The 17,604-nt window shown below is 40.1% G+C and overlaps 1 protein-coding gene across 3 annotated transcripts in view; it reads right to left on the minus strand.

The window, feature by feature from the left end:
- Positions 1–17,604, minus strand: part of Larp4b (La ribonucleoprotein 4B) — a 76,100-nt gene that overhangs the window by 46,225 nt on the left and 12,271 nt on the right. For all 3 annotated transcript variants that reach the window (XM_041630645.1, XM_041630644.1, XM_041630643.1), the window contains exon 2: positions 866–984. In XM_041630645.1, coding sequence (XP_041486579.1) covers positions 866–946 — 81 coding nt within the window. In that variant the 5' untranslated portion in view covers positions 947–984. The remainder of the gene's footprint in view (positions 1–865; positions 985–17,604) is intronic.

Genomic DNA, 17,604 nt, shown 5'->3' on the forward strand with positions numbered 1-17,604 from the left:
ATCTAATTTAGATTTTCAGGCTTGTGGGACAAGCTTTTACTCATTTACTGGCCCCCGAACTGCATTTTCTTAATACAAAGTTTTAAGTATCTAAAGTTACAGGTGTCTATTGTTTTCTGTATCTAGTGCTGTGGTTCTCAGCATGTGAGTCATGACCCCTTTAGGGTTGCTTATCAGACATCTACATTATGATTCATAACAGTTATGAAGTAGCAACAAAAACATTTCATGGTTGGGGGTCACCACAACATGAGGAACTGTATTAAAGGGTCACAGCTTTATGAAGGTTGAGAACTACTGACCCAGTACTTTTAGTTTCTGCCACTAAATAAAAAAAGTATTTTTTAAAGATGAAAAGGATTGTCTGAAATATTAGAGCTTGCTATTTGAGTGAGGGAACTGCAGAATAAAAACATAGAAAGTAGAATTTCCTTCACTACTTTCTCAACTATATCATAAAACAAGCTTTCCTTTAAAAACAGGTCACAAAGCCCTCATTCCTGAGGGCATCCAGTTTGTTACTAGAGACAAGAATGACACACACAGATGCTAAGACAAACCTGAGCAGGCCTAAGTTCCCGCTAACAACATCCTATCACACCACCCTTGTACAAGTGTGCTTCTGTTTTCAGACTTAGCAGAGTTTGCTCTGTCTGTCTTTACCGCTAACTCACTGCTAAATAAATGTGTTTCTCTAGGTGTAGGGATCTCAGCCAGAACACTGGATGAGTAAGAAGTCCTTTTGCCTCTGTACGACTTACTCGATACGCTTGTTCTAAGAGTCAAAGTTCAGTGTAGAGTTCTTTATCAGAAAAAGAGATGGATGCCTGTGCCCTTGGGCTTCCCTCTTTCCAGCAGCACCTACCAGATGAGAGCTGTCCTTGCCCTCCTGGACTCGCTGTGCCTGCGGTTCAGCCACAACTTTAGCGTCCTGATCAGAAGTCATGGGCTCCACTGGAGAAGTATAATGCCAACCTCAGGACGCTGGAGAATGACAAGAAGTGAAACGGTCACTTAAGAAGCACCAGTTTTTGTTGTTTTATTTTTGAGATGGTCTAACTCTGTAACCCAAGCAAGCCTGGAACTTACTATATAATCCAGGTTGCCTCCAACTCACTGGAACCCTTCTGCCTCAGTTTCCCCAATGCTGGGATCCCAAGTGTGAGCCACTATACCCAGCACTTTGACTAATTTTTCTTCAACTACTAAGTCTAAAAATACTTCTAAAATATCTGTTCACCCTTCTGGATCCCAAATAGTTTAGAAACAACTGCCCAGAAAATTCATGTTATTCACTGAGGCCTTAGCAAGCTTCTCCTCAAACCAACCAGGTGAAACTGAAATCAGAAAACTTGGAAACTGTGTGCCAACACAAAAAAGCCCAGGAATTCATCTTAAAATCTAAAATTGAGGGGTTAATATTCAAGGCACACGAGTTCAAGAGTAAAAACCAAATAAACTAATTTCAAAATGGCCAAAGAATGTAAGTACCCACCCCACATCAATGGAGAATGACAAGCATACTTAGACATTCAAATACCTCACTAATCATCAGGGAAAAGCTAATTAAAACCACAAAAAGTACCACCATGCACCTGTTAGGACAGTTCTAAAAAGACAAGCGCTAACAAGTGTTGACGTGGGTGTAAAGAACAGAGAATGCTGCTGGAAGGACTGTGTGGCCATTACTGAAAATGGTAGAGAGGTTTCTCAAAACTTTAAAAATAAAACTACTACACTACATGATCCAGCAATTCCATTTTTTGGTATCCATCCAAAGGAAAAGCAGTAAGTTCCTCCTGAAGACAGCTATGCCCACTGCAGTATCACTCACACTAGCCAAGTAAGAGAATCCCCAGCAGATGAAGGAAAAGGGGAAGGAGGGAAGGAGTTTTGCTTGCTGAACATAAGGAACAGATAAACCTGGAAGACATCTGGCTAAGGAAAACTAAAGCAAGCACTGGAAGTTGAACACTGTATAAATTCACTTACAAATACAATACAATCCTAGTCAAACACACACAGAGAGAAATAGAGAATGGTAGTTTTCAGGGAATGGGAAGGAAAGAGAAGATAGGAAGTCACAGGTCAAAGGGCACAACAATGCAGTGATTGAGGATGATGAGGTCTCCTGATCTAATACAACACAGGGCTGGCAATTCTTGTTCACAGAAGTCTGCTATGAAAGTAGATTTCATATGCTCTTGATGTACACTTAACATAACATGAGGTGACTGATTATAAGAGCCATTTCACATGTATACCTCAGGTAAGTATATATGAAGAAACTAGGAAACCACGGAATCCACTAATGCTAAAAACAGAAATTATTTTTATGAATCCCAAATTTTTATCTTATACTTTTTGAATGGTCCCACTGATTTACTTTCAACAACAACAATTGTGGTCAGGGATGCAGAGCAAAGGCATGAGAATAGTGAGTTTGACCAGTATGGTCTATACAGCAAGTTCCAGGCAAGCCAGAGCTACATTAAAGAGTAACTGCGAAGGAAGTGATTTCACTAGAAAGAAACTGGAAACATTTCAGTACAGTTGTACAAACACTAGAGGATTCGGGAAACACTCTCTCATCTAACTTTCAAAAATGACTTAGGAAGCCGGGCGGTGGTGGCGCACGCCTTTAATCCCAGCACTCGGGAGGCAGAGGCAGGCGGATCTCTGTGAGTTCGAGACCAGCCTGGTCTACAAGAGCTAGTTCCAGGACAGGCTCCAAAACCACAGAGAAACCCTGTCTCGAAAAACCAACCAAAAAAAAAAAAAATGACTTAGGAAGAGACAACTTTCATGACTTTTATTGTGAGGATTCCTAAACATTTAGTTCTAAATTGAAGATTAATGCTTCACAAATAAGATAAAGAGTTCGATGTGGACTAGATACCTTTTCAGTTACTTCTGAAAACAATTACCAGAAGGTCAAGGGGGCGGGGGGGGGGGGAAGAATACAAAAGTAAGTAACTTGTTTTTGTTTCATTAAATATTCATGCAGGTTTTTTCACTTATTACTATTTTAAGCTATTAACCATTACAAAGTAATGGGTTTGATCACAACATCTTCACACACCTCACTACACTTCACCCTCATTCATTCCCCTCTCCCACTATCCCCTCCCATGTCCAGTACCCTCCAGTTGGGTCCTCTTTCTTCTCCTAGTATTCCATTTTCCTATTTCCCATCTCCCTAAGATCTCTTCATGTCCTCTCATGATCCTCTTTTTAGTTTGTGACTATATATATCTATAATCTATATCTATCTATCTATCTATACACACACACACACACACACACACACACACACAAACACAGAAGGGAGAGGGAAGGGAAGGGAAGGGATTTTGAATGTAGGTTCCATAGGAAAGTGGTGATACCAGGTGTCAGATCCTCGAGAATTAGAGTGAAAGTTGTGAGCTGCCACGTGGAGGCTGGGAATTGAACTTGAATCCTCAGGTCAGCCAATGCTCACAAATCCCTCAGCAATCTCTCCAGCTCCATTATTTGCTTCCTTAGTGAGAGGCATTCTGACGGGGAGGAGATGGAATCTCAAAATGGCTATAAGTGCATTACCCAACAGCTAAGGATGTTGAAGGTTTTTTTGCCTCTATAATTTTCTCCCTATTCTCAAACACCTGGTTCTAATTTCTAATACTTTAATTAATGGAATTATTTGATTATCAAAAGCAATTTCAGCCAGGCATTTAATCCCAAAACTTGGGACATGAGACAGAAAGATCTACAAAGCAAGCTCCAGACCAGCTAGGGCTGCATAACGAGATCCTGCCTCGAAAGAGAAATGGAATTAAAAAACAAGATTTATTTATTTATTATGTACACAGTGTTTAGACTCCATGTATGCCTGCAGGCCAGAAGAGGGCACCAGATCTCATTACAGATGGTTGTGAGCCACCATGTGGTTACTGGGAATTGAACTCAGGACCTCAGGAAGAGCAGTCAGTGCTCTGAACCTCTGAGCCATCTGTCCAGCCCCGAGAAATGGAATTTCAAAACAGGTAACAAGCAGCCCCAGGAGAAGGATAGTGTTAGAACATATGTGCTATGAGGCTGGCAGGGGAATACCAGGGCGTACAAAGTTTTAAGAAGGAAATAAGGAAACAGGAGAGGGTTGGGGAGAGGTCAGCCAAAACTAAGGATCTATGAAAAAGCCTTAAGGAAAACTGACACTTGGTAAACCAGTTTATAAATAAGGGGTTGCAGTGAGGTATCCTGCATGGGCAGATAATCTGAATCCCAGAAGCCATAGGTTATTAAATGAAGAGTCCAGCGACTCTACCTTCCCTCTCCTCAGCTACTACTCCCTGCCAAGTAGTTCATCAGGAAGACCTGAGAACACCAATCAGGAGAGGAAACTGCCGCAGTGGCTGACGGCTCACCAGACTAGATAGCCTTATTGCTGAAGACATTAAATGGTCCAGTTGTAGGCCATAGAGAAATGAAACTGGAACTGAGATTAAAAAAAAAAAAAAAGCTACCTCACCGGGCGGTGGTGGTGCCTGCCTTTAACATAGCACTTGGGAGGCAGATCTCTGTGAGTTCGAGGCCAGCCTGGTCTACAAGAGGTAGTTCCAGGACAGGCTCCAAAGCTACAGAGAAACCCTGTCTCGAAAAACCAAAAAACTTCCTCCCTGAAGGCTAGCCTTCACAGTGCCAGAACAAGCTATGCAGGCTTCTAGAGGAGAATTATCACCAAGCCTTACTTTGAGGTGGGTCCTGCATGGTATATTATCAAAGAGTTAGGCAGGGTGTGTCCCACAAGCAGGAAAGAGGTACATCTGCTACAGTAGTAACCAATTTCATTCTGGCTGATACTGAGACCCACTCCTCTGGGTGGGGGAGTAGGTATTCACTTCTGGTCTCATTAACTCTGGTCAAAAGCCATAGGCCCTGGTGAAGAACTACTGCTATTTCAATAGAGACATGATATGCCCAACAATTTGCCTTCTAAATAATTAGGCTTGTGTCCAAGAGCTGTCAACTTTGGCCTGAGAAACTTCTGCTGCAGTGGCAGCTGTAACTGCTGCACACTCAGCCATAAATGGGACAACTACAATCACCTACCCCAAGGCTGTAAGAACCAAAAGAAAATGTTTTCGAATGTTCTCTGTTGGGCATGACACAGCCACTACACTTTTGAGCCCACAACGGCTATGATTATGGTAAAAGATTGGGGCCATCAACCTGCCATAGCAGGGGAGCTCATGAGGCCCCATGACCCCCTAAGATTGTAGCTCAGGCTGGCTTTGACCCTGCTACATGGTCAAATGACTCTAAACTTTTGACTCTACTGCCTCCATTTTATGCTGTGCGAGAAGTTGAACCCAGGACCTTGAGCATGCTAGACAGGTATTCTGCCACCTTAGCTACAACCCCAGCCCTAAACATAAGCATTATAAAAGTTATGTATGTAGATTATTCTGAATCACCTGAGCAAGGAAAAACTACTTAGCACTCCTCCATCCACCATCCCCCAAAACCTAGTAAAGGTGAAGAGGGCAGCTCTGTTTTAAGTGTGTGGGTATGTATGCACGTGGAGGCCAGAGGAGAATATCAAGTGCCTTGCTGTATCACTCTTTGTCTTACATCCTTGAGACAGCCTCTCCAAAATTTGGAGGCCGAATGACAGCTGACCCTAGTCTCTAGCACCTCTTGTCTCTAGCACCCACAATGCTGGGGTTACAGATGTCCACTGTTTTATGAGTACCTAAGACTTATTCAGGTCCTCATGTTTGTGCAGCAAGTGTTACTGAACCATCTCCCTAGGCCAATGAGGTCCATTTTGAAGGGCAGATTTTAGGTATATAAAACACTACAGGTCTGAGTTTCAGAGAATGTGGTGAGTAGAAGCTGTGTCTTGAGTTGTAGTGAATGACAAGAGTCAGAGTAACAAGGAACACTTTCAAAGAATTAGAGTAAAAAAGGAAGCCCAAGGGGGCAGTGATGGGACAGCTGAAGTGTGCAAAGGCAGAAGTATGCAAAAGGAAGCAGCACAGCATCCAGTGTGCAATCAGGGAGTGGGCAAGGTAGTCCCATCTAAACCTGATAACCTCAGCCTGAGAGCAGGGAATGGATCAACCTCTGGAGACCCTGTCTACAGCTCTGCTGCTGCAGGAGCTCAATCCTGAAGCCCTAGACTATGGCTTTATCTTTTTTTTTTTAAATATTTATTTATTATGCGTACAATATTCTGTCTGTGTGTGTGTCTGCAAGAAGAGACCAAACCTCATTACAGATGGTTGTGAGCCACCATGTGGTTGCTGGGAATTGAACTCATGACCTTTGGAAGAGCAGGCAATGCTCTTAACCGCTGAGCCATCTCTCCAGCCCCCTGGCTTTATCTTATAAAGCATACAAGTTCACCTGTATAGATCTCAGTGCTGTTTATTTCCCTCATTTCCAAAGCACTTGAGAGTAAGTCTCAGAGTACAGTTTGGGGGCCTGGGAGAGGAGGGGAGAACCTGCCCAGCTCACAGGCTCTAGAGCTAAGTGTGGCCACCAGGGGCTCCTGGCACATAAATAAGAGAAGCTACTAAAGTGAAGACTGAAGCGACAGCCGCTTGACACCGTCTAGCATGTGCTCGGTGTCAACATAAACTGTAGATTCTCCAAGTTTAACTGACGCCACCCACCATGAGAATCCAATTTTGGAGAACCCAGAGAAAAACTACTCCTACAGGCCTTTTGGCTTTTCTTTACTTTTTACTATACTTTGAATAGTATTTTAACTTTTAGAGCTATTTTCCCACTTTCTTATATTTATCTAATCCTTTATTTTCATTGTGCTAACTTAAAACTCTTCCTTCCTCTTTTATTTATTTTAGTTATGCTTCCTAAGGTCCCTCTCTATTTACTTTCCTCACCTTTAACTGAAACCACTTTAATTTCACAGCATATGCATACATTATTGTTGTCACTTTCTGTTCCACAGACATTATGGGCTTTAATTGACATTAACTGTGTTTCTGTACCTTGTTCAGTTTGGTTTTTGCTGTTACAGTACTTTATTTTCTTCTCTGAATGGTACTGAGGATTGAGTAGGCTGCTTGAAGTTGGGATGATGGTTCAGTCAACAAGGTACTTAGTACTGAGGATGATTTCAGATCCCCAGCATCAGCTGGGCGGTGGTGGCGCACGCCTTTAATCCCAGCATTCGGGAGGCAGAGGCAGGCGGATCTCTGTGAGTTCGAGACCAGCCAGGTCTACAAGAGCTAGTGCCAGGACAGGCTCCAAAGCCACAGAGAAACCCTGTCTTGAAAAACCAAAAAAAACCAAAAAAACAAAAAACAAAAAAAAACAGATCCCCAGCATCCACATAAAAAGTTAGGTGCAGGGGTTGGAGAGATGGCTCAGTGGTTAAGAGCACTGACTGCTCTTCCAAAATACCTGGGTTCAATTTCAAACACCCACATGGCAGCTCACAACTGTCTGAAGATCCAGTTGCAGGGGATCTGACACTTTCACACCAATGCACATAAAATAAAGTTAAATAAACCATAAAAAATATTTAAAAACAAAACACAATGATACTTTAAAAAAAAAGTCAGGTGCAGTCCCACCATTGGGGAGGCAGCAACAGGAAGAAGATCTGCCTGAGGCTTGCTGTCTAGCTACTCTAGTCTAACATTGAAACTTGGGTTCAATCAGAGATTCTGTCTCAAAAAAAAAAAAAAGTTGGTAAGACACTTAATGTTGCCCTCTTTGGCTTCCACACATACATATAAATGTGCACATATGCACACTTACGTGTATGTACACAAATACACACCACATAACGCATACATACACAAGCAAAGAGTAAGTTGCTCAGAAGACAAAAGGGACTAGAGATGTAGGGTTAGATTCCCAGCACTCCATAAACTAGGTGTGGTGCTATCACCCTTTAATACAACTCAGAAGATAGAGGCAGAAGGATTTGGAGTTCAAGGTCATCTTCAGCTGTTTGGGGCCAAATGACTCAACATTTAAAAAAAAAAAAGTTACAGGGCCATTAACATCAAGCAGGTTGATTTTTTTTCCTCACAGAAATTACTTATGAGATGAACCTGGAACATTTTATTATGAAAATAAAGAATCTATTCAAGATAAATGGGGTCACACTTCAAGAACACTAAAGACATAGCAGAAGTGGTCTTGACTGTATATAAAATATGGTATATAAAAATCCCTGAAGGTTAAACATATCACCTCTATAGAGCTTGCCTCTGGAGTCTGCTAGGGTACCAATTCATTACCCTAAATATTAGTGAGGGAAATCATGCACTTCACCTCCCCTAGATGAATCACATTTCATGACAAAACAGTTACCAAAGGAAGAAAAGCCTTAGTTAATGGAGAACGAGTTATTTTAAATGAAAATATTCAAAATTTAGTGTTGGGTACAGTGACATCAGGACTGTAATTTCAGCATTCAGGAGTCTGAGGCCAGAAGACCGAACTCCAAGTCAGCCCAGACAGACGACATGAGCCAGACTAGAAAACAAACAAAAACCCACCAACAATGGAGACATCTCACAGGAGGAGCAGGGTGGATAAATTTTTTTAAAAAAAATATCTATTTATTTATTTATTTATTTATTCATTATATATACAATATTCCATCTGTGTGTATGTCTACAGGCCAGAAGAGGGCACCAGACCCCATTACAGATGGTTGTGAACCACCATGTGGTTGCTGGGAATTGAACTCAGGACCTTTGGAAGAGCAGGCAATGCTCTTAACCTCTGAGCCATCTCTCCAGACCCGGGGTGGATAAATTTTGACTGCATAGCTGATGAAAATTTTATAAATGGCAAATAAAATACTGACTGGGGCTATTTTTCAGTCTTGTCATAGGAACTTCAGGCATTATTTTCTTGATGGACAACAGTACCATCTGTGAAACACTTTTGTAGAAATAAGACAAAACCATGATATTTAATCAAATTTCTAGATCTGACTCCCTATTTAAAGAGAATACTGAAGAAATTCATATCAAATAAGCAAAGCCATCAGCTAAATCCAAAATGTGGAACAAGAAAATGACCTCATTTCTATAAAAGTACAACACATTTATTTTATAAGGGGAGAAAAATATACAAAACTACAGAAACTTCCACCAAAATAATCTAGTGTAATGTGAGAACTGTTGAGACTTTGAGTCAAACTGAATTTAAAATTTCATCTTGGATATAGGAAAAAAAAACAGTGCACAGATAAAAATGATACTACAGAATGGTAGTGATTTTAGTGAATTCAATCAAGAGGTTCCAGTTCTGTCTATTTAAAATGGCCTTGCCTATAAGAGACATAAACCAAAATCTTTTATTCATTGATTATGGTGAAACTACTCCAACAGACATAGTTACTTAGAAGGCCAAGTTGGGAGGGTAACCTGAGGGTTCAAGACCAACCTTGACTACAGTCAAAAGACTTATCCTATAATAAGGATGGAACGAAATACACATATACATCTATATTGCAGTTCGAATGTAAAAAGTTCCCCTAAAGACTAATGTATTTATAAACACTTGGTCCCAAGCAGGTGGCACGGTTTTGAAAGGTTATGCAACCTCAGGAGGTGGAGTCATGCTGGAGGAAATGAGTCAATGGGAGCAGGTCTTGGGATTTTATAGCTCAGCCCCATTTACTGTACCCTCTCTGCTTCCTAACCTAGGATGCTTATGACTGATCTACCTCCTGATACTACTACTGTGCCTTTCTAACCAAGAATTTATGGCCTCAAGCTCTAAGCCAGAAAATCTTCCCTTCCTTTACTTGTTAGGCAGTTTGTTACAGAAATGGGCAAAGTTATAGAATCTGAATTTTGTTTTTTAAATATACTAGTAAAGTTTAAATGGGAGGGGGGGGGCAAAACCACAGGATGGCAGCAGCTGAAACCCGCTAGACAAGTCAACTGAGTGAGGGTCCTAATACTGTCCTTTTATCTTTATGTATTTAAATCTAAAAAGAAAAAAATAAGCACACACGTATAACTTGGATGTATTACTGATACTCACTTAAAACAGCATGTTTATTTATGCTTAAAATGTGTCCTGATGAAATAAAACACATAAACCATTTTATGAACAATGATTGTGCTGGCTTTTGCCATAAATGGAAATAAGACATTTAACTACAGAAAAGCAGAAACTAGTACAATCAATTGCATCTTTTGAATTGACAAAACCTACAAAATAAAAGGGAAAAAAGCACCATATAAAACGATAAACAATAAAATTCTATTTTTAAAATTAACATCTTTTTAATTATTTAAAAAAACAAAAGAAACTAGAAAGAAACCAAGAGATTAACAATGTATGATTGAAGTTATACTTCTTATATACTGCAGAGAAATGAACACTGTAGCAAGGATACAACAGTACAACTCAGCCCACTGATGCTTTCTTCAGAATCACTAAAAAAACAAATGGCCAACTGCAGTGCTGGCCAAGTACTCTACTCTACCATCAGTATTTATACAATGACTTTAAGTATGAAGTTTACTAAGGTCTCTTCTCAGTCTCATGACTGGGACCAATAAGTTCAGGGTTGGAACACAAGGGTAAAGACAAAATTCTACTATGCGGGCAGTTACTCAAAGAATTCCAACTTTTAGAATAAAAAATAAAGTTAAATGAGGGGTCAATGAGACGGCTCAGAGTAGCACTTGAGCACAGACTCAGGACTTGCGCTTGATTCTGGGATCTCACAGGGTGACAGAAAAGAAAGCACTCCAGAGGGCTGTCCTCACTTTGAATGCACCCTGACATGGGTGGGGGCCTGTGGACTCATGTGTGCATGTGCACACACAAACACAAGCATATACATATGTACACACATAAAAAGAAATTTTGCAAGTTAGAAAGAAACAGTAATGAATATTCAACTAGAAGTAAACAAATTTCCCTGAATAAGAAAAATGGGCCTTCAGACCTGCTTTAGGTACTGTTTGAATCCCTCAGGAATTTTAAAAGTCAAATTGTTCTTAGACTTTGACCTCTTTGAAACTAAATAAATTTGGGGTGGATGGGATTGTCAAAGCAGCTAATAATGAGTTACTAAAACACACCTGCAGGATTTTGGGGCTAGAAAAAGGCTCTCTTAGTGACATTCACTTTCTATTTCAAGAGCTGTAAGAAAGTGAGACAGGACAGGAACTGGAATGCCTCATTCATTTGTTCCGTGCTGCTAGATCCTATTCTCTCACAGCTGTTAGCATCACTCTGACATCTTGGAAATATGCATTTTAGCTTTATACACACAAAAGTAATTGTGGACTCCTCAGGGGCAGCAACTGTTTTTGTTTACCTCATACAGATTACAAACAGAATTCATCTTCAGTAGTGGAAGTATTTACAGATCTAAGGACTACTATCTCCAGGAAGGCTGCAACTCTAGCTTTTTTCAGACTTAGTGTCTCTATAATAGCCTCTTCAACGAGTATTCTAATAGTAAATGTGCCACTCAAAGGTACTGGCAGATAAGAGTAATGAATTCAATCTCAGTTCACTCCTTGATTGATTGTACATCTACACTGGCACCCAGTACTGGCACATTCCTAAGCAGATGCCACCAGCAAACTGATTATTTTAAATTTCTTTATGCATACACACCTGTGCTTCTACTGAAAACGCCAATGATGGGAAAATTGTGATTTTTATTTATTTTTGCCTGCATGTATGCCTGTGTGAGGGTACCAGATTCCCTGGAACTGAAGACAGTTGTGAGCTGCCATATGGGTGCAGGGAACTGAACCCAGATGCTTTGGAAGGGCAGCCAGTGCTCTTAACTGCAGAGCCATCTCTCTAGCTAAGAAGGGTTTGATTCCTCCCCAACCCTCAAAGACAAGATTTCTCTGTATAGTCCTGGCTATTCTAGAACTTGCTCTGTAGACCAGGATAGTCTCAAATTCAGAGATCCACCTGCCTCTTCCTCCCGAGTGCTCCACCTTTATGGGTGTGTTTTATTGTTTTGTTTTTTATAGTTTGAGTTGTTTTTGCTGTTGATAAAATTAGACAGGGTTAATAAAACAAGACACAAGATACAACAATTTATTAGCAAAATCTGACTGGAAAGGTATCTATTCACAAGAAATATATCAAAATTTTACTTTTAAATGTTACAGCAATAAAAAAATCTAATTTAGAATTTATGTATTAATCATATATAGACACAGTTTAATAGTTACAACTGCTTTTATATCATACTAGCTGTCAGGTCCCAGAAAAACCCGGGACCAGTCTCACTTAGTACCCACGGCTCCTCCCAGCACTTACCATCCTGCCACCTATCCTAAACCTCTCCAGCCCAGAGGCTGGGCTTTCATTTTCCCAGCTTCTAAGTGCTATATACTCAGTTATTTTGGTTACATGCCCTTTGGGGCTCTTGGCCTCTTGGTTCATGGCTCCTCTCTTGATCCACTTGGTCTCTCTTCTCTTCCTCTCTCACCCTACTCCCCATGGCTTGGTTCAGTCTGACTGCTCTCTCCTTTCTATCTACAATAAAACCCTTCTCATCAACTATACCCAGAAAGAGTCACGCCCTCATTTTCATTCACTAACTTCTACAGAGGACACTTAAATGGAAACATTTTTAGCTGGCATTCTTATTAATATAAAACAAAACAAACAAACAAACCTGAGAGTTTGGGTCATCTCATTAGGTAAGCCTCTCCCAGGGAAGATGTTATTTTACTCATTAATATTCTGACAAACTTCAAATCACCACTCCAGTATTGTTTATAAGGAAAAACAACATGAAAGATTCCTATCTTTCATTTTGCATGTGGCTGTAATGGAATTTAAATGGCCCTGGAATTTTACTTCCAAAAAGTTACAGCATGCAGTCAATCACAGCCTGTCAAAATGCAGACCTTCTTGCACTTATACTGTACTAGTCCTTTTCCACTAAACATGAGAAGTTGTTTCTATAAACTCTTCACACAATTTCACAAAAGTAAAAGCCGAGCAGAAAAGGAGACAACCACATTAGGATTATTGTCCTAAAATGCAGACTTGGTTGATTTATATATATCTTCCTTTGCCACTAAGGAAACTCAGGAAAATCAGAAAAAGCTATAGTAGTTACTTGGAGTCTCTGCAGGGTTCAAGACAACAAACAATTATTTTAGCCGGGCGGTGGTGGCGCACGCCTTTAATCCCAGCACTCGGGAGGCAGAGGCAGGCGGATCTCTGTGAGTTCGAGACCAGCCTGGTCTACAGAGCTAGTTCCAGGACAGGCTCCAAAACCACAGAGAAACCCTGTCTCGAAAAATAAAAAAAAAAAAAAAAAACAAAAAAAAAACAAAAAAAAAAAAAAAACAAACAATTATTTTAACTAACTTAAACTGGGAGAGCATAAGATGAAAAAAGGTTTCAATGGAAATGTTAAAGAAATCCTTATGAAAAGTTAGCCATCTAACTAATATATATTGGGGGAATCTAGGCTTAATGTCCCAAGACTTCCAAAGTCTCACCTAACAGTCAGTATGCCATCATTTTCTTGACTAATTCAACTGTGCCTGGCTGGCTTATCTGTGCTTTCTTCCATCCCTGCATAGATGTCTGCTGCTCGGTCCTGTTCATTTGTTGTCAAGCTACTGCAATTCAATTTGTGTGTCTCTGCTTACTCAAGCCATCTCTTTATAGAAGATGTGCTTAAGGTGATACATACCTGTCATCTAGCTCTTAGGAGGTGGAGACAGGAATATCCCAAGTTAGAGGATAGTCTGGACTACATACATGGCTAGACCATGTCTCAAACAAAACAAAGTGCATAGAGAATCCAAAGAAAGATAAGAATAATTTTGCAACAATTCAGATGTACTGAAATTGTCCTGACAAAAAGCAGGGCTGCCTAGTTCCAATCTTTTCTATTGTTTGCGCCCTAGAAACCGCATCCATGTACTCCCTCCTCTCTTGGCAGTTTGCTAACTTTTGAGACTACTGACACTCCCCATACAAATCTTCACCCATCTACATTTGAAAAGAAAATTTGTTTCATGGAATTCAGAACCAGTGGCCCAACACAGAAGACCTTCAAGATCCAGATATCCTCTTAAGAAATCTATCATGGAAGCCGGGCGATGGTGGCGCACACCTTTAATCCCAGCACTCAGGAGGCAGAGGCAGGCGGATCTCTGAGTTCGAGACCAGCCTGGTCTACAGAGCTAGTTCCAGGACAGGCTCCAAAGCCACAGAGAAACCCTGTCTCGAAAAAAAAAAAAAAATCTATCATGGAGAACTCATCATTTAATTGTTGAACGGGAAAAAATTTTTTAGTCATTTCACCTTTGTCTTCAAAGACTGCACATCATATCCTATTACCCATTCAAATATAGATTTCTGCCCCTTATGGGGGATACAATTTCTCAAACATGTGTCTGCACTCTATATAACACATTAAGTGATTAGTTTATAAAACAAAAAACATCCAGGCAGTGGTTGCACATGCCTTTAATTCCAGGAGAGGCAAGTGATACTGAATTCAAGGTCCACAGAGCAAGTTCCAGGACAGCCAAGCCAGGAAACCCTGGCTGAAAAAAACCAAAACAATAAATGAATGAATGAATGCAAGAAAACAGTATTTACTTCTTTATCCTAAGGAAGGCTAATTGCTCTAAAAGCTAAAATGATCCCGTTTCCTAGACTATTCAATCAAAACCTCACTTTGGGGAAAAAAAGATAACTTCTAATCTGTATTAATCAGCCAATAAATGCAATAGCAAGAGTATCTGTAATGTGTAATGAAGGGCAGTGAAACCCAGCAGGCAATGCATGTCTAGAGGGCAACATTTGCTGATGACAAAGCAGGGGGCAGTTACAGAATGGCAACTGCTCTTGTTCAAAGCCCTAACCTAAAGCCCTTACTCTATTTCCTCAATTCTTGTTACACAAACATTCAAGTCACTTTCCTTAAAAACTAAAAGCCAAAGAATGAGCTGAGGGTGAGGCATACCTCTGGCACAGTGCTTCTGCTTCTGCAGCTACTCTTTCTCAACCACCTGAAATGTTCTTCCTGTGTGCTAAGCAGAGTAAGAAGCTCTGTATCCCATGAAATTGAAAGGAACTGCAAAAAGCAAATAGGTAATTTCAAAAATTAATGTGTGCATACTTAAAACTTAAATGTATTTCTTCTTTTGATACTCGACATAGATCCGGTCCCTCTATCAATGTTCTTTCTCACATAGGCCAGAATACATCATTTATTTTGTCACTGGTTCTTTAAAGCATATCTACATTCATACTACATGAAAACAACCTAAATACAAAATGTTTATAGAAGGATTATTCTATAGTGTGTGTGTCTCTGTGCATATACACAACCTTTCGTGTCACCCTCAAAAACAATTCAGAAGCCACCTCACTCAAGACAGGGATTGGAACCTGCCAAGCAGGTCAGGCTGACTAGGCAGTGAACCTACTGATTCTCCTGTCTCTGCCTCCCCAAAGCTGGGCTTACCAGTACAGCACCATCCAGCTTTTCTTTTTCTATATATTTACTTTACCTTGTACGTGATAATGTTTTGCCGGTATATATATGTGTATCAAGTACATGCCTAGTAATCTCCCTGGAACTGGTCTTACACATGGTTGTGTGGATGCTGGGAACAGAAACCAGGTTGTCTTCTGCAAGAGCAACAAATGCTCTTAACTGCTAAGCCAACTCTTCTCCAGTTCCCAACTTTTCTTTATGAACGCTACTTCCCCCGACCCACCATTACAAACATTTATCATTTCTTAGTGAATAAAAACACTCAAAATTCTTCTCTTGGCTTTTTGATTTCCAAGACATAGTATTCATTTACAGTAAGTAAATTATGTAACTGCACTAACATAAGGATCGATGTGAAAGCAGGTAACTCAGCTGGGAGAAAAGCACCTGCCAAAGAAAAGTACCAGCCACAGCGCAGAGCATTCTGCAGGTGCCTAAGGTTTCGCAGGAAGAGTGCCGAATCTGGGGAATGCCACCGGGAACTATGTTGCTCAGGAACTCTCTGCTTCTCCTTGTGCTTACTTTTCACAAGGCCAGTTAACAACCATATGCTAAATTTCAAGGCAGCTATCTAGTCAAGACACAGTGAAATTGTTATGATCTGACAGATTCCTATATATTGTTTAAAGTCATTAGCCCCATGACCCTTTTAAAACATAAAAATAGATAATCCCTATTTCAAGTACATGCAAACCACTGCCAATCAAAACCTTGCAAATAAGCGGGTGTGGTGGTGCAACCAGAGGCAGATGGACCTCTATGAGTTTGAGAGAAGCCTTGTCTTAAAAAGCAAAAAAGGCCTGCAAATTAACTGCTATTATCTCTTCTCAAATAAGGCTCATTCCTACATTCCATGTCACTAAATCTTCAGAAAGCCATATCTGTGAAATAAATTACTACTCTAACTTCTTAAGTTTTTTTACGCCTAGGATTTCACCAGGCAAGCTGGCCTTCCTTAAGCATGGGCCTCCTCAGTTCATTTCAAACTCTCTAGTCTGTCCTCCGGATGAAGTAGAAATAAACATAGCTATTTGGGTTTTACTTTTCTTCCTCCCAACATGGTCTGTGTTTTGTTATTTTATAGTAGCCCTTTCTACCCTGGAATATAGCACAAATTATGTTCATCCCACCAACTCCAAAATTTTGTCACAGGGAAAGGCACTGCCTGGCTTTCTTGCTCACCATGGTGCTCCTAACACAGTACCTACTAAAGCAGAATCCCATTAAGTGTGTGTCTAATAACTCTTTTTTGTGACAATAAATGTGAGAAGAATTGCCTAGCAATTAAGATAGAAAGCACAAGAAATGAGATGATTCCAAGTAAAACCTTCATTCCAAATGATGGGTTACTCACAAAAGATGGTATTTCTAAGTTAGGATAAAATTACCCTGAGTAAATTTTCATTTTCTTTTTAGTCTCTAGATTTAGTATGTGTACATACAAGAATGCACTTGAGATCTATCTGAGAGTTTACATATAAAATTAAAGACATTAAAAATTAATTTAATATTAAAACAACAAATCACTAAGAAGTGTCTGAATGGCAAACACATACTATGTAAATTATTTGTATGGGAGAGGCAGGTAAAAACATTGTTTTAGAAATCTTCTCCAAACTTAATGAACTCTCTCACTGAAAAACATTTAATATAAATGTCCAATACCTAAGCCAGAAACCTGCAAAAACATTTTAGCCTTTTCTTAAATAAGCTTCATTTCTACATTCCAATTGTCACTAAACTCTTCAGAAAAATCATCATCTGTGAACCAAATATGCTACTCCAAATTCTTAGAACCCCTTCAGAGTGAACAAAGGCTAAAAAGTCTGACTAGGAGTTGTGCTCCACGAAGGCATGATGAGCACCAACTGGGAACTGGACTCCATCCCTACCAGGCACAACAATCTCACTCACCTGGGTTTTCTCATCAACAGCACTGTGAAGACATCTTAGAACATAGAGGCAATGCAGTACCAGGCACACAACTTGCTTTAGGACACCTAGTCATGACTATTCCTGGAGAAACAACAGCTAGACTCAAAAATTCTGAAGCATCAAACTGTTCACAAAGTCACAGGATCAAACTGGTCTTCAAGTATCAA

The sequence above is a fragment of the Microtus oregoni genome, unplaced genomic scaffold (assembly GCF_018167655.1).
Source record: "Microtus oregoni isolate MIOR12 unplaced genomic scaffold, Mior012 000035F_ref0000213, whole genome shotgun sequence".
Classification (NCBI taxonomy): Eukaryota; Metazoa; Chordata; class Mammalia; order Rodentia; family Cricetidae; genus Microtus; species Microtus oregoni.